The sequence below is a fragment of the Dermacentor variabilis genome, chromosome 6, assembly GCF_050947875.1.
Source record: "Dermacentor variabilis isolate Ectoservices chromosome 6, ASM5094787v1, whole genome shotgun sequence".
Taxonomy (NCBI): Eukaryota; Metazoa; Arthropoda; class Arachnida; order Ixodida; family Ixodidae; genus Dermacentor; species Dermacentor variabilis.
In genome coordinates, this window is record NC_134573.1 from 157881917 (window position 1) to 157900028 (window position 18112).

The 18112-nt window shown below is 42.3% G+C and overlaps 1 protein-coding gene across 2 annotated transcripts; it reads left to right on the plus strand.

Annotated features, from left to right (window-relative positions):
* Positions 1-604: 604 nt before the first annotated feature.
* Positions 605-16629, plus strand: LOC142585549 (mitochondrial tRNA methylthiotransferase CDK5RAP1). 2 transcript variants are annotated; one of them, XM_075696384.1, is made up of 12 exons: positions 605-985; positions 1615-1718; positions 1781-1919; positions 3266-3394; positions 3508-3589; positions 6656-6776; positions 7576-7821; positions 8195-8348; positions 10300-10430; positions 14319-14468; positions 15652-15792; positions 16433-16629. In XM_075696384.1, the coding sequence occupies exons 1-12, from the start codon at positions 727-729 to the stop codon at positions 16538-16540; spliced, it is 1764 nt and encodes a 587-aa protein (XP_075552499.1). In that variant the 5' UTR covers positions 605-726; the 3' UTR covers positions 16541-16629. The 2 variants fall into 2 exon arrangements, with proteins under 2 accessions (XP_075552499.1, XP_075552500.1); XM_075696385.1 differs by lacking the exon at positions 1615-1718 and having other exon boundaries at positions 818-985.
* Positions 16630-18112: the final 1483 nt, after the last annotated feature.

The window sequence follows — 18112 nt, forward strand, 5'->3', positions numbered from 1 at the left end:
GTCCAGTACGCCGCCGAGCAACACTGGTCTTCCTCGGCCTCCGAGATCTCCCGACGCAGATATGGTGGAGGGGCATAACACCTAGGCCGTGCATTCGCTTCTCCCCGCGGTGCGCCGCGCGGACTAGCAGCTGGGCGTGGTCTCCGAGATTACATTGCCACTGGTGCAGTCTCGGATGCCACGAAATTGCAAGCTCGTTGAATAGACCGGTGCAGAAGCATAAATGTGGATGTCCTGAAATTCCGATGAAAGTCACAGCAAAGTAGCGGTGTTGGGAGCGTAATAATCTACTAGGAGAAAACTTTGTAAACATCATAAACAGCAACGCTTGTACCTTTTGAGCATTGTAACAAGACAACATGAATAAAATCTCTGAAGACGCGCTATGAAATATGGTCTTTCGCGTCATCATGCGTCACCCACGTGCACCCACCTACGTTTTGCACCCACGTAGAGGCTAAGCAGGATCTAGAATTGAAGAGACCACAAAATAATTTTCGAGTGTTTTCTGGTTTTTGAATTGCGTTCGCAGAGAAGCAGCAGCGAGTTGTTGGTCTGGGGTCTAGCAGACGCCAAGTTTTCGGGAGTTATCCCCATCATCACCATCATCATAGCAAAAGCAATATGGCAGCGCCCAGGGAAAGTCAACTGCTATGAACCACACTCGACATGCCGCTGGTGTCCTGTGTGACCTGAGTCCAATTCGCAACAACATCCGCTTTTACGATGTTGTCAGAGAAAGTGCTTCTCTCGAAAGTGCTTTGCCACTTACGGCGGAACGTTCCGATCTGTCGGTGGTTGTGTCACTCTGCCTCGGGCGAGCTGGATCCCGGTGTTAAACAGAGAGTATCCCGAGGTCCTTCGCTCGAGTATTTCATTGCTAACTCTGCAAATAGCCTTGCTGAAACTAAAGTACCATGCTCAACAGAAGAGTTCCAACATCCCTACGTTACGGCCGATGAAGTCCGGGCAAAAGGGAAGAAAGGTGAGCAGATGGACACTAAAGTGACTGTGCCCTTGAGTGCACTTGCGTTAAATATACTAAAAGCTGAGCGTAGAAAGCGCTTGCACGCTTTCTTTCTGCTCCCCCGACGACGTGCTGTAACAAATTAGCGGCCTTCAGCCGAGCACGTCTCTTAACAAGCCCGTGTAGCTGACTGCATCCTAAGCATTTGGAATAGAATTGCTCTAGCCCGAATACTGGTCACTTCGAAAAACAAGAAGTATCAACAAAATTCTATGCCTATGTTGATCTCAATACTGAGTTAGGATGTGATCGTTTTTAATTATTATTATTATTATTATTATTAATGTTGTTGTTGTTGTTGTTGTTGTTGTTGTTGTTGTTGTTGTTGTTGTTGTTTACAATATACTCCGTGCACTTTGTGTGACCCAAGCTGTAGTTGAAACTGCATGTCCAGAAGAAATAATATATATATATATATATATATATATATATATATATATATATATATATATATATATATATATATATATATATAGCAAGATTTGCTTTCGTGTATGATAGAAGGTTTTATTAATTTATAAAAAAATGACTGTGCATATGTGCTTCAAGCTCATTATAGTTATCGGAGCCATTTTATGCTTTTCCAGTACATTTCGAAACATATGGGTGTCAGATGAATGTTAACGATACTGAAGTAGCCTGGTCCCTGTTGAGAGACGCTGGCTTCGAAAGGACCAACTCTGCGAGTGAGGTATACCATTTCAACGTGAAATCAACATCCAGCAGACCATGAAAGTTTTTTTCACATTTCAGGCTGATGTTGTGCTCATCATGACATGTGCCATACGAGAGGGCGCTGAAGGAAAGATCTGGTCGAAGATCAATCAACTCAAAACGCTGAAGAAACTGCGCAAATCCGACAAGTGTGGGCCTCTGCAAATTGGAATCTTGGGTGAATTGTCATGGAAAACATTTTCTAGAAGATTGACATTATAGTGGCTGAAATCTGTAGTATTTATTTACACCAAGCTAGTGCAGGCAGGCAAGAACATATTTTTACTGTCCGTCTTTCTCTCACTGACACTTTGCAAATATTCTTCTACTTCTTCTTTTTCCTGATGTGTATGTATGTTGTAAGACCTGGGGTTTCCAGACTTTTGTTTTATTCTTACTTCATCCTATTAAACAGAAAGATACCTCTTTTGGTTTGCAAAAGTTATTCTACAATATTAACATATTCACTCTGATGTGTGTCACAACAGTTATTATCTCTGTACACTGTGATAATGCAAATCCTTTGTGTAGTGCGTAAGCAACATGCTTGTGAAAAGTAATTCAGCAGAAATAGTTGTAGGACGATTGTCAAAGTCGAACGATAACATCCCTGTTGATCTGCTGAGATATGCTGCTGTGAGCACTTATTGGTTATATCTATTTGTCCGAAGTGTGTGAACGCTGTGACATGCTGGCTCCAGTATCAACCTGCACTACAAACCACATTAAAGACTTTGCAATGACATTTATTGTGACATGGTATCAAGATTAGCCCATCAAGTCACCACCTTCGATTACACTGTCTTCGGGGTCAGCCCAGCTAACTCCACCCAAAGTGTAGAAAGAGCCAAGGAAGGCTTTGCCGTAATAAACACATATGAAAATTTCTTCTTGCCTCCACTTGCAAATGTGATGGCAGCATCTCTATGTTGTTACAGAGAAGCAAAGGTACTTCGAATGACTGAAAGTTGGGCGAGTTGATAGAGATTCAGCTTACAGTTGTGCAGACACGGACACAAGTAAAATTAAAAGGGCGACACAAACGTGTTGTCCTTTTCATTTCTACTTGTGTCCATGTTTGCATGCCTGTCTTTCAGTGACAAGCTAAAGCAAGTGAGTCACAAACAAGCCAGTGAGTCATGACATGCCTGAGGGTTATGACATGTGCCCTACTGGTGGGTAATGGTACACATCTATTCAGACCTCAAAAAGGCTGTAGTAAAGTTATGCCACAGTGAACATGTTAAAGTGCACAACGGAGTACACGGATTAATTGCGTTTTATTCCCTTGCACTTCTCATTTCTTGTATTATGTCTAGACCTGTTGCTGTACCAAAAAAAAAAAAATGTGCAAGAAAGAAAAAGCCCTAATTTCCAACCTGCATACTTCTTTTTATCTTGTGATCATTGTAACATTTGCTCACGGAGTTGTTTTATTACTTTTTTAAAAAATCTGTTATTTTACTCTCATAGCCTACAAGTAGCAGTATGTTGTTGCTTTGTTGAGTCCTGGTTATTTTACAGGTTGCATGGCTGAGAGACTTAAAGAGAAGCTTATAGAGAAAGAGAAGGCAGTAGACATAGTTGCAGGCCCCGACAGCTACAGAGATCTGCCACGTCTCCTGGCCCTTGCCCGTTCAGGACAAGTTGGTGGTATGCTCCTTATTTCTTCTTAGTAATATGGAAGTAGTTGTGTGGCGTATGCTGGTACTTTAATCAAGGAGACATCAAATGTAAGCATGTGCTACTGTGTTTTCCTTTTCCAGTAAATGTTCAGCTGTCTCTGGATGAAACATATGCGGATGTTGTTCCTGTTCGCCTTAATGAGAACTCAAAGTCTGCATTTGTGTGAGTGCATTTTCAGTGTCTCTAAAAACCAAACAGTAATATTTGATTTTACTTCATTTCATTTGTTATTACCTTGAATGCCCGAAGGCATTGCATGCTCTTGAATGGCTTTTGAGGGACAGCCACACTTCATTTGAAGCTTTGCAAATGATAAGAAATGTATTACATACTCAAATGAGCTAGTGCTCTTTCAGTGTGCAGCATTTTTCAAGAAAAACATTTCACAGTGTCGCAACTCACTCTGACCTACCGAAACTACCATACTAACCACCTTTGTTTTGGGAGCCAGTAGTCCATCTCTGCGTGTACTTCCCGATGAAGTGTTAGTGAAGCATTTGGTTCTTGCTTGCATGCATTGAAAGCCTGAAGCGTGCAGAGGAAGAGAAGCGCAAAATGTACAGCACTTGTAAAAAAAAATGAAGCCACTGCGTGTGCAACCACAGCAGACTTCTGGACATTTAGTCAGTGTCCTGTCACATGTACACCACTGAAAGGCTCTGGAAAGGAGGTGGACTGTTCTTCTCATCCACCACAGCTTTCAAAAAGTACCAGAAGCTTAAGAGCTGTGGCACAACATAGTCAAGACTCGACACCATTCCTGCTCCTTGTGGTTTCATTTCTTTAGACAAATGCTCTACAGGATAAACTGAAACACTCATTGGTTTAACTACTCAGAAAAACAGATCAGACAAGTCGAAGTAGTCTTAGAAGAATCTGTGCCTTCATTGTCACAGAAGTATCCAAAACATGCAAGTGGTGATGGAGACACATTACTGCACTACCAGTAGTTCACCTACTCTTGAGACCACAACAAATGCTTGTGCCTCCTACTTATAAACACATGTTTATGTGCTGGTCATTTGTGGTGCAAAATGTGCCTTGAAGCCCAGCGTATGCTGCTGCTGGTCACCGTGATTACTGGTGTGTAGAGCAGTAGCTGCAACTAGAGGTTTTGTTTCACTATGTACGTTATATACAATATATTTGGTGTTATGAAAGTTGCGAGGAAGATAAAAAAATTTGCAGCTTAACAGACAGCCTGCAAACTACAGGTGCACCTCCTAATTGCAGGCACCAGGTAGTATGTATGCTTGCTTAGGTGATGAAGTAATAGTATAAGGTTTCTTCCACACTCCAAACACTTTTGTGAGGAGGTATGGTTTATTTCATGGCGTGCATCTGTGATTAAATTGGCCACCGATGCAGCATGCTGCGCCAAATTCTTAGGTCTCACATCACAGAAAAAACTGCGAGACTGCCATTTGGAGAGCAGGAGTCACTGCTGTGCTTGTTTCATGACTTCATATTAATGATTCATGCACTGGAAACTGCATATGTCTTTTGGGACAACCTCCCACGGTGGTTAAGTGGCTATGGTAATCTGCGACTGAGAAATAGGTCACGGGTTCGATTCTTGGCCACAGTGTGCACATTTCAGTGGGGGGAAAATGCAGAAACACTTGTGCAAAAATTTAGGGCCACGTTAAAAATCTTAAGCGGTCACAATTAATCCTGATATATCCACTAGGGCGTTTCTCATAGCTTCAGTGTTGCTTTGGAGCATTAAACCCCACAAATAGATCAATCAATCAATCTCTCTTTTTGTGCAAGGCTACCAAAAGTTAACCTGAATTCTTTTGTTTTGCAGACTTACATGCAGTTTGCGCAAAATTCAGTTATAACACACAGCGATCATAGATTCACTGCAAACTAACAGCCCATGTTTATCAGTGTGATTAACCATTTCAGTGCCAGGTTTTTTTCGGAGGTGATGCTTCCGCAGCGTGGTTGACCATCCTCCACGTCTTCCTGGAGTGCCGGGAAGCCGAAAGAGACAGGAGGAAACATTTTCCTTTTGCATTCTGCCATTGCGTCCCCCTGCATCCGGCTATATTTCTTGGTGAAGAACTGCTTTTTAAAACTAAAGCACTCCTCACTTTCTTGAAAGATGTCGTGCTACATGTTACAAGCCCATTAATTTCTTAACACACCCTCTTTCCAGAGGATGCCACTACGATAGTTTTCTTTGTATAGCACGTGCCTCTAGGCCCTTGGGTTTCAAGAGCTCTGGTGAGGCAGTAGTGCTCTAGACAATTTTAGCATCTTGCATATTTTGTATATTGCATCACTCTTTTTCAATGCATTTTAGTGTTCATAGTACACGTAATTTGTCATTGCTATAATTTTGTCACACATAGATTTTATGCAATTTACACCAACTCTTTTAGGCGCCTTTACAGCCACGTCACATTAACTTCACAGAACCCATCAGTCCACTGCGAATTCACTAACACTAGCATGGCGCCCTTTGGCCATGCCTGGCCCTTGCGACATCAAACATCATTCATTCATTCATCTACACTGTCTTTCTTTCTTTATTGTCCCCACGTGACTTCCTTCTTCTTCTTCTACGTACAGCAAATAGTGTATGTTTGGTTCTGCAGAAATTGAAGAAAATGACACTGATAATGGCACATGCTCTCTTGGTGTGGTCCTCATATTCCTATTTGACAAAAAGAATGTCAAAAGGAATATGGCAGGGCTGAAATGCAGAAACACACCAGCACGTCAGTGATGCTGAAAGGGTTAATATGTGATTTATATCATCTTTGTTGTGTAATCCTTCATTCCTGTGCTTTTAGCCTTAGTAAAAGAAATTGTTGGGCAAATTGGTACATGTTCGTAACTAAGAAACTGAGCCTAAAATGAAAACAACGACAAGTGAGGTAACTGGACAGTCTGGGCAAGAATTTGTCAGTACATAGCTAAGTGTGTCTGCCAGACTGGACAAGCTTCTCTCTTGCCCTCATCTTGATTTCATGCTCACCTTATTAGCTCTTAAGCTTAACGACCTCATGGGTCACAACTCAGCATTTTTATAAAACTGTCACAAACCTCATTTTTACTAGTGCTTTGCATTAATAACCTTTGTTCGCTTTGTGCTTTAGTTCTTGTTCTTGCATTGACTGCCCTTCTTATGCATTGTCATACCCCAACAAAAGCATTCTAGAAAAGGAAGTGCCTGCAAATGTTTCGGTTGACCATTCACGACTAATTTGTCTACAGGTCCATCATGCGTGGCTGCAACAACATGTGCTCCTATTGCATTGTTCCATTCACACGTGGCCGAGAACGAAGTCGACCACTGGCGAGCATCTTAGATGAAGTGAGAGCCCTCTCAGATCAGGTCAGTGCTGTGGCACCTTAACAAATTCCTCTAGACCACTGGGAGGAATATTATCGTAATTCACTAATTCGGTGTAAAGATTTGTATGGAATAGATATTGGAAAAAATATCATGTTCACCCATGTGTATTCAGCAGTTATAAAGCTTCTGTCTTTGGACCCTAATAGTGGCTACTGATCGTTTCTTGTTTCTTCAAGTTGCACATGCATATGGCTGTAAATTTTCAACCTTTCCACTAGTGATCTGCCAAGTGGCCATTTATCTGCACGTCCTTTAGCACTTGGCAACACTATTCTAAATTATCCACATGTACTCTCAAACCACTCTTAATGCACTCTTAATGGTTTGAGAGTACATGTGGATAATTTAGAATAGTGTTGCCGAATACTTGCAGAGCATCCTGCTACAGGGTTATTCTTGATTGCTTTGCGCAGAAATAATGCTGCATGTTAAGAGAGTAAATGGCAAGTAGGTGCATCAAAGTGTACAAGAGCATTCGAGCCATAATAAGTTAGTGTTTATTGCTATACTGAGTGCCTGATGCTAAGCCAATGCCAGACTGCTACTTCAGATGCCAGCTGAAATGTTACTCAGCTATTTCAGTTCACAGGGGTCTAATATAAGAGAGTTAGGCGCAGATCATGTGTTCAAGTAGTGTAGGTTTCTTGTGATTATGAATCTGAACCAAAAAGTTGATTCAGCCATATGTGAACGACACTTTATGTGTATTAAACCATATCTCAGTGGTCTTGTAATAATCATGCACTTGTAACACTGCCATTCCTTTGTACTGTGCCAGGGTATTAAAGAGGTCACCTTGCTGGGGCAGAATGTCAACAGTTATCGGGACACTTCAGCTGAGAGCCTGGCTCTAATCGAACGTAGCAAGGATGGCCCAGAGATCTTGAGTCGGGGTTTCCGCACCATCTACAAGTTGCCTGTCGGTGGGCTACGGTTCGCCGATCTCTTAGACAAGGTCTCACAGGTGGACAAGGAGATGCGTATTCGCTTCACCTCACCCCACCCCAAAGATTTCCCAGATGAGGTGAGCATAAGACTGTGTGTTAACATTGGGAAGCATATTGTTCAAGTTACCGCTGCAGACAAGTACTCACATCGTGCTTCTGTTTCCTGGAGGTACTCATCACTATGGAGCAACACAGCCAAATTTTAAGATGGTCCATGGTATTAAATGCAGATGTAAAGAAACACTGGCAAATGAGAGACAGAAAGGACAACACAAACTACGAAACGAAATGTTGTACTGTAGCACTAAACAGAAAAAAATGGAGCAACTCTCTGCACTTGCTCAAGCAAGGGCAGCATGAACCCGTCACTTGCATCATTTCTGAAATATGACCTCGTCGTAACTTACACAATTTCCAATTGTTCTGATATTTGTGGTGGACCTTGAACAGGTGCTGGAGGTGATCAGAGACCGGGACAACATCTGCAAACAAATCCACCTACCTGCTCAAAGTGGGAACAATGCCATCCTTGAGCGCATGCGCCGAGGCTACACACGCGAAGCATACCTGGAGCTCGTGCACCGGATACGCGACGTTCTGCCAAGTAAGGCATGCAACCTATGTGTGCTTGGAGATGGTTTTGCCAGATGCACTTTTACAGCAAAATCAATTTTGCATTGTTTTGTTTTTTGTGGGAAATTACATGCACATGGTAAACGTGTAGTGAGGAAGATGCACAGAATAAGGAAAAACATGCAATGTACCTACGCACTTCTACTGTTATACAGTTAAACCTCGATATAATGATGTCGCTAAAATCGGCAATGTCCTTCGTTATATCAAAATTTCCTTGTATTGAAATTCGACCTTTTATGCAAATAAGTACAGCAGCCAATCAATTTTTCTTACAACGAAAATGGCCGCAGAATTTTCAGCATTATCAGGCAGTTGAAAAAAGCAAATTTAAATGAGAAAGCAATGCATTTTGATGAATTTGGCAGTTGGCAACGAATTATATGGTTTCATGCCACGCCGATAATATCTTCACATCGGTGGTATGAATTAAGCGAAGCCAGCCACGCTTTCGCTTGCACTCCGCCCCCGTGGCTGACAGCGTCACCTGCACTGAGACGACGCTATCATGAAAAGTGCCAGCAATGGAGAGCAAATGATTTGTCTGGTTCTCACTCCGGCTGGTCAGCAAAACTCGAGATTACAAAACTTCCAATACTAAACGTGCGGGAAGACAGCTTACATGATGCCACGCCGTCTCAGCATTCCCATTCTTTGCACACGCTGCAATTTACCCCTAAAGCAAGGTGCGCGGCTGCGTATGTTCTCAGCTGTGCTTACAACCATGCGCAGCCACGGCCGAAGCGCGCGCGCCAGGAATCAAGGTGCGCACCAACTTACCCCCCACTCCGACCCCTCGCGCGCTTGATCAAGCTCGCTCCCCTCCCCCTCTTTCCCTATGCTGACATGGGAAGGCAGCACTCGTGAAGCCACCATCTTTCTCGTCTCACCCTTGCACACTTTCACTCGCACCTAATCCACACAGTGCTCGGGGCACAGTAAGATGTTATCGCATTTGGACTTTATGCGGAACATCATGCGGCTCCACTTCAGCGGTCGCTCTTATCACGTGGCACACAATTTGAAAGGTGCGTTTTCATGCAGGCACTTGTAATTCAATCATTTGACCATCTGCATCTGCGGAAGTTCCTATTTATTGTCTCGGCATTCCTTTGTGGCGGCAGTGAAATTTCGTTATATTGAAATTGCATGCAAACACACTGTTATATTGAAGTTCTAAACACATGGTGTTGTATGCACAAGAAATTGCGAAAAAGTTAAATACTTCGTTATAGCAAGAATTTTATTGTACGTGTTAAGTTCATTATATCAAGGTTTAATTGTACATTTTCCTTTGCTCTGTGTCTACTCATTTGTGCCTTACAATGTGCACCTAAACAGTGTGATCAAACCTGCCTACATCATTAATCTAGAGCTTGCAATTCCGTTTAATATGCTCCAAGCCTTGGCCAACTCTGTGTCATGTTGAATATGCTGGTTCTCATCAGATCATGGAGGCTAAGCAGCATTGTGCTTGCTTAGTCTTTGAGAGGGTGAGTACTTGCGAACACTGTGTGCTGATGGCTTCCCTGCTTCTGTGGGACATTTGGGTGTCCACCTTGAGTGAGATATTTACCCAATTTTTAACACACACTATAAACATTATTAATAATTAGTAATACTCCAAGTCATATTCTATTGCCAATGTGCAACCTAGTTTGCTACCACTGAAATGAAAGCTGCTTGGATGTTTACTGCTAAAGAGAATTAAGTTGGCTGCAGGCAAAGTATCTGTGTAAACATACCTCATCATGCAACTGGTGTCCCCGGCTGAACATTTGAGTCTCCCTAAAGCACTACCACGAACAGATATACTTGAAAATTCTGTTCACAGTAACACCACAGGTGGCTTTTGTAGCACACCACAAGTTGTTACTGCGCCCTCCTGTCATATGCTGTATCTCTTTCCTGTTCTACCTCAGATGTGGCCCTGTCTAGTGACTTCATATGTGGCTTCTGTGGTGAGACTGAGGCAGCCCACGAGGAGACCATGTCCCTTGTAGACCAAGTGCAATACAGCGTGGCCTATGTATTCCCTTACAGCCTCAGAGAAGTATGCGTGCTGTCAGCATTGCCCATCTTTTTCTTTATTTTTTGTAACCACGGTTTGTAAACTAACAGAAACTCATTGTCCTTTCCTTGAACAAGCTCACGGAAAAAAATTCAATTCAGGTTCAATGGGTATGTGAGAATGTATGTGAAGCAAAGTTTTGTATAATGTTTGTGCTGAAGTTTATTGATGTTCAAGCTTACACTGGTGTGCATGCTTAAGAAATGGCACCTTCACCTGGATGTGTCTTGAGTACACAAGTTGTTCACGTGAAGTTCCCATAGATTCCAACATGTGCTCTGGAACTGCATAACTTGTTTGCACACAAGTACACTTACATGTTTCGCAGCAGAACATTTACGTGCCTGTTCAGTGAGGTGAGATGCCTCTTCTTGGATTCCACTTCCATGGCAGTTAGAATGCAATTCAGTGCCGTGGCGTGCACCCACCGCTAAACCCTCACTGTCAATGCACAAGTAGGCGCAGCTGCACTAAGTGGTCACGGGACCTACTAGGCGAGGAAACGGCAAGAAAAACCAAACTCCAGGAAACAAGCAAAGAAAGCTTCATTTTAATACATTGAAGTTGTCTATTCGGGCAGATAGCCAGTGGCACAAGTTGTCTACTCAGCAAGACAATGACCGACACATACCTGAGGGCCTAGGTTGTCTCTATATATGTGTTGTGAAATATATCCAGCAAGGAAACTGTGCTTGTCTAGCATCCAACTTGTGTACTCGGCAAGACAACCGTCAGCACACACTCAGTTGCCCAAGTTGCCTATACATACAGTCAAACGCCTTTATAAGGAAGTGCTCAGGACCTCAAAGATCCTTCGTTATACAGGTAACATTGCTGTAATGGTCGTGTACCTTACTGCTTGCACTAGAGCCGGCAAACTACGTTCAACGAAAGAAAAAATTTATTTCACATGAATTCAGGAGAGACTTAGTGAAAAAAGTTTCTAATTTTGTTGTGCACACTTTGTCTGACAGAATGTGCAACTGCAGCCCAACCTTATTGCAGCCAGGTTCACGGAATGCTCTGCGGTGCAACGGGAGCTATGCAAAGTAGAGCTGCAGATTGTCAAGTGCCACTATCGCTTCTCTTGGTGTCAAAATTCTTGGATCGTTTACAGGGTCTTAATTACTGTTGCCTTCATTGACATTTACGTCCTAATTTGCCCTAGCTGGCTTCGAAGACTCTGCCTGCCGGTTTCAGTAACGGTTACGTACATCATTATGTTCTCATCAACTGTGGAGTATTCGTCAGCAATCGTACCTGCTGATGCACTGAAACGAGCAGCACATGAATTGAACGATTCCTGGCGCAGTGCAGCAGGACCACTTCCGAGATTGGCACGCTCTTCAATTGCGTCGCTAGTGCTACTATTGGCCCTAGCGAAAAGTGCGCCCTGGTGATGTTTGCCGAGAGCAGTGGCAGCAATGCTACGGGGCGTTCATTGTAAAGCAAGAAATCAGCTGTTGGGGATTCCTGAATTTCTTCTTTGCACAGACAAATTCGTCGTTGTGGTCTTTGCTATAGAGGTGTTCACAATGCATAAGAAAGCTAGGAATTCTGCTGGGACTTAATCAGCACTTCACTATACAGGTAATTTCACTATTGAGGCATTCGCTGTAGAGGCATTTGAGTGGATACTGTATCCACAAATACATTTGGTGTGGCAACAAGAACGATTAGGTACTAAACCTCAGGGAAAGCAGAACACACACTTTTAAAGCTTCACTTTAAGTTAGTGCTTTGTAAAATGTGTTTGCCCAATAGTAAAAAAAAAAATTAAATTATGGGGTTTTACGTGCCAAAACCATTTTCTGATTATGAGGCACGCCGTAGTGGAGCACTCTGGAAATTTCGACCACCTGGGGTTCTTTAACGTGCACCTAAATCTAAGTACACAGGTGTTTTCGCATTTCGCCCCCATCGAAATGCGGCCGCCGTGGCCGGGATTCGATCCCGCGACCTCGTGCTCAGCAGCCCAACACCATAGCCACTGAGCAACCACGGCGGGTGTTTGCCCAATAGTATGTTGCTCTTATCAACCAATTTACATGATGTTGTATGTGGGGTATGTAGGTGACAGAAAAAGCAAAGCATTACGAGCGTAAACGTGCAATTTGTCATCATGTGGACAGTTGGCACTAAATCTTTATGAAGGACTGGTTGTCATGTGCACTGTCTAAGAATTGTTCATTGTGTCTTGAATAGATTTATATTGCAGATGACATACTTGTACAGGTTACATAATAAACTAACTGATTACAAATAAAATTACCTCATTAAAAGCTGTAATTGTTTACAGTAACCAATTACTCACCCACAAAATTTAGCAATTACTAAAATGTAATTGATTACTTTTACGTTACTTTCCTTCAACCTTTTATTAACATTGCACAGGTAAAGTAAATAGAATAAGCTGGCCTGACTGTTCCAGTGTGTTCATTACAACCCTAGCTAGTGCTTATTGTTGCTGGGGCTAGAGGAAGGCGCTACCGATGAGCGTTATTGAAATGTCCCGTATGTCATTCCAATATTTACAAATTTTTCTATATAGTTCTTATGGGATGTGTATTTATTATGTGTATTCTATTGTAATCGTAATTCTATTGGATGTGTAATTCTATTAAGTAAGTAGGAAGGGCCAGTTAAAAATATAAAAATCACGCATACATGTTCCCTGGCATCAACATTCTGAGTGCCCATCGCTATGGAGCCATAGAAGCACTATTACAATTTGTTGAGCAACGTCTGGTGGACCTTCTGTTCTCATGCCTCACTAGTTAGCCATTTTTACTACTGATTGTAACAAATGCCAGCAGTAATTAACGTCTCTCAAAAAGGCAGTCAAATCTGCAATGTAATTTAAATTGCAAGAATAGTTGTATAGGATTCATGTAGTGGTGGGGGACAGATAGAAACATGTGTATTTGCGGCCAAATACCTCATTCTTTATCACAGAATTTGTAGGCTGCACTAAGTGAATAAGAATTGAGCAGAATTTTTTACCACCTATGAAGCTGCTTAAAAGTTATTCCAAAAGCGGGAGAGAAATTTATTATAAGAGAACAGCTGAGAGGTCGGACTTCCGAGGGAGCTGTGCGGATCTGCAAGCCTGCCAAATCTATGTGATTGAGGCTCAGCTCCAGGGCCCTAACTGTGGGAAGGAGGTAACCCATATACATGTTTTCGTCCCTTTGAATGATGTCAATTGCTGACTGGCAGCATTCTGCTGTAGTTCCCACCAAGTCCAACTGTTAAAGGTGTGTCACCTGTAGCAATTTGTTTCGTCAATAAATTAACTGGTTACCAAAAAAAGTAATTGAATTGCAGTGAACCTTACTGGGTAAACAAAGTAATCTTTATATTATAAGACAGAAAAATAATTGATTACAAGCAATTGATTACATGTAATTCCTTACATACAAGTATGGCAGACTTGTACTGTATCTGGTGACTAGAAGTTGGTATAGGCTTGGTTTCATGCTTTCCAAGTAAGATCATTTGATGTTTTATTCGATACAGTGCTGTTTGACTTTATAAACACATTAACATTTCTTGACAGCCAATGTTTTCAAAACAGATCTTTCCAGTGTTCTCGCATTATTTATTTTTCAATTCCACTGCTCGCATTGTATACCAGCAAAAGATCTCAGACAGGTTTTCACTCATAAGAGAGCTTCTGATCGTATTATTGAATTGTGTATATTGTAATTTTGTGAAGAGCTGTGCAAACTGGCTCCAATCTGTCATGTGTTGCGATTACAGTATTTATTCTTATAGTTTAATAGTCTGTGTTGAATTAAGAAAAGGACTTAAAATATTGTGTCGCACCTGGTCGACTTGCGCGCTTTCTGCACTCTTGCCACTTTGCAGAAAACGCATGCCCATCGTCGCCTTGAAGATGATGTCCCACTTGATGTCAAGAAACGCAGAGTTGCGCAAGTGTTATCCGGCTTTCGTCGTCATGCGAAAGAGCTCTTCGAGCAGCAAATTTCAACACATCAGCTCGTCCTGGTGGAAGGAGTTAGTATGCTTATTCCTTATGCGAAGTTTTGTAGAACAACAGACTTTGAGCACCTGCAGTTATGAGTGTTCCTTAGTGGACGAAGAGCAATTCAGAACTCGCTCAGCAGAAGCATCTTGGATCAGTGCTGTCGACGGCTATTTCTGAAGGAGTCCTGACATGAAATTTCTGAGTTGTTGTTCTTGCTCTCACTAATGCCATCAGCACATATCAGGCTCAGCAATTGAGTAAAACATATTTAATTTTGATGGTAGTGGGGCCAGCCAGATTTCGGCAACTACATATGAACATTGTGATGCGGTAGCCTTCGTAATAGCATTAAGTTACACTGGTTTGCGTGAGACCATTCACAAACGCGGGCACATAGTAAAAAACCTTGCATATGCACGAATGTCCTGTCACTTGCCTGAGTGCCTCATATTCATGTGGCAGCACTCTTGGAACTACAGCCTGACATTGCTTTATGCTCCCCTGTCCCAACAGTCAAATTGAAAAATAACGGCTGCAATTAATGCTATAATTAATTTCTTACAGTGTTCCTCCACTGCTGTTACTTAGAGTTCTTGATGTTGGATTAATTGTCACAGATCAAAGCTGGCGAAAATGGAAAAATATATAGTATTAGTACAATGTTTGTGACACAGGCACTTTAATTTGTTGATAGCAGATTTGTGCAGTAGTATTGCTGTGAAACAGTACAGATTATGCTCTTATTTGCCTCAGTAAGCAACGAGAGCCTTACAAGTGTTTGACAATCACTTACTACCTGCCTGCCAAATAATATAATAGGTTATGCAGGAGGCGTTGTTTTGAAGATATCTATTCTTAAACAGCTTTTTATATCAATTAAAGCAGTAAATGCACCCCTCTCCCCCTCCCCTCTTTTGCTCATTTAGATTTAGAAGTGTACACAGTTCACAGGTACTGTATTAGCACAAATATAATGTGAGTGTTGCTTTTGTTTTTGTTGTGGTTTCAAAATTTTCTAGCCTCAGAATGCGCCTCACATTACACTATTCAGGTTCTTGGCATGTATAATCTTTTTTTTCTTAGAGAGAGAGAGACCCAAATTTCGTGTTTGCATTATATTTGTGGTCGCGTTATTTACATGCCAATACAGTATTTATTTTTTCTTAATTCACTTATGCCCGCTCCCCATTTCCGCACTTTTTTTTACTACAGGATAGCCGACGTTCGCCTGAAGACATGGTTGGCAGAAATGACAACAACGTTAGGGTTGTATTTCCAAAGATTCTTGTCCCAGAACACCCATCATCTTCAGTGAAGAAGCAGATTCAACCAGGCGATTATCTAGTTGTTCAGGTACTCCCACTGTCATCAGAGATTCTTTCTGTGACGGCAACCGGCAACCGGGATGCCATTTGCACATTTCCCTAGAAGCTTCTTGTACTGGTTATTCGTAAATAGGAGCACCAGGTAATGTGACTCATCCTGCTAAACCCCACTTGCTCATTAGTGCTTGTATTTTGCACAGAAGTAGCTTTCTGCAGTGACTTTAGTTTAATACACTACATCTGCAGGCATTACCAGTTTCGCCTACAATAAATCTGAATTGTGTGTCTGCAGCAATGCCACTAAATTCTTTTTTTTTTAATTCTGCTGCAACATAATGTTAATGCCATCCGTAATGTCAGCAGACAAAATACCATGTTCACTGTAGCCATGACAGATGATGCCACCAGTTTGTTGGAGTGAAATTAACATGTCCTGAGTGACAGACGATGTTCACTTGGATTTATTGTTGACCAAACTGGTAAATAATGCCTGTAAACTTTGTTTTAAACAAAACTAACTACAAAATGCAACAGCCCCTGCACAAAATTTCAGCGCGAACGAGCAAGCATTTTGGCAGGAAGAGTCATGTATATCTGCCACTGCTATTTATGCAACAGTCTGTCCTTCACTTGCAATTTACTTTGTGGTGCACTTCATTTGTTTTCAGATTCAAGACTGCTCAAGCCAGGTGCTCAAAGGTGTACCTTTGTATGCCACTTCTCTGCAACAACATATGGCTGAAGAACGGGAGCATGTGCGCTTAAGACACATGTAGTCGCTGTAGCTTCCTCACTGCTTATGACTACAAAAATCTGCGGTCAGGCTTCCTAGTGGCACTTCAATAAAGCTTATTCATGCGCATGCCATCTGTTTTCTGTGTGCATGCTTACATGCACTACACCTAGTACCAATGTAGACCAACGTTGGGAGAGCATTATTTGTCCAATGTAGGGTCAGTGTGGCACACTGTACACTGTTAGGTGTACACTGGCACTGCTTCCTATGCTGGTATGGGCGTATACCTAGGGTTGCCAACTGTCATGAATCTAGCAGGGCAGTCCTGACTTGACCCATTCAGGAAGACCAAATGTTTCGACTTTTGCATTTCTTTTGCTGAATGACAACCAATAAACCAGGTTTCCTTTCTATAATGCTGACAACTTAGTTGCACACTTTTGTCTTCTGTTGCATTGTCCTTGTCAGTTCATGAATTTGATTTCTGTTGCTTTACAGAAACCAAATTCACAAACTGAACAACTACATTTTGCACGAATGTAGGGACATCTAGGGAAATTCCCCATCTGAGTTAGGAGAAAACTGGCTTTGGAGGTTGACAGCACTAGGCTCAGTTACGATCGCATGCGATTGCTTTGAAGTGGTTGGATGCGGTGAGACGTCTTCCTTCAATGCCACCAAAGAAACGTAAGGTTGGTGAAACAGACAAGTAGCGTAAGAACACCGAACTAATACGGAAATGTCGGCGTCCCAAGAAAGAAGATGAGCAACAGGAAGTAGGTGGTAAACAGAAACAAACGGAGGAGCAAAAGATAGAAGAGAGGTGACGTTTAGCAGCTGATCAGCAATGGGAGGGGGGGGTGGGGGTTGCAGGGCATCATTTAGTGAATCGCAAGCTCAAGCCATTCAAGAAAAGGAGACAGCGACACCGGGAATGCAGGGCTCAGCTTCGCCAAGACGAAAAGCAACGCAAAGTGGCTCAGGATAAGTACATTAATGGCAACTTCATTGATTATCACTTTGGTTAGTCTTGCTCGATATGTGACAGACTAGTTTCAAGCAGATGTGAAGAAAAATTCTGCAGAAATTCTAAGAATTCTCTACAAATGCGTAAGCATTCTTTGGCACCAGAAAAGCAATGGGTAGACATCCATAATATAGGAAAAGCAAGTAAGCAAAAACAACCGAGGCAAAGAATGCTTATGCATTAGTAGACAATCTCAGAATTTCTGTAGCATCTTTTGTTAAAGCAGACTTTTTCTGATGAAAAATTCGGCCTGACATAATCGCTCGTTTTAGGCGACTACTTGTCACCTAATACATTTTGTCCTTTCAATTTGTTGCGAGACTTGTACGATTAGTTTCCCAGCAATTTCCCTCAGTCCCTTCTGGCCACGTCATTCAGTGCTTCAGCAGCTTCACCCTCAGCTGCGTTAGTCACAAATACATTGAATGTGATATGTTTGTTGGTTTGTTCTAATTATGGTCTCCCAAGGTCAATCTCGGCGCGCGTTTGACCTTCAGCCGCTGATGCGCAAGTGTGGTGTGACGTCACGTCACGTGATCCGCTACGGAGAAACGTTGCAGCTGCGCTCGCTCGAGCCTCGCCGCT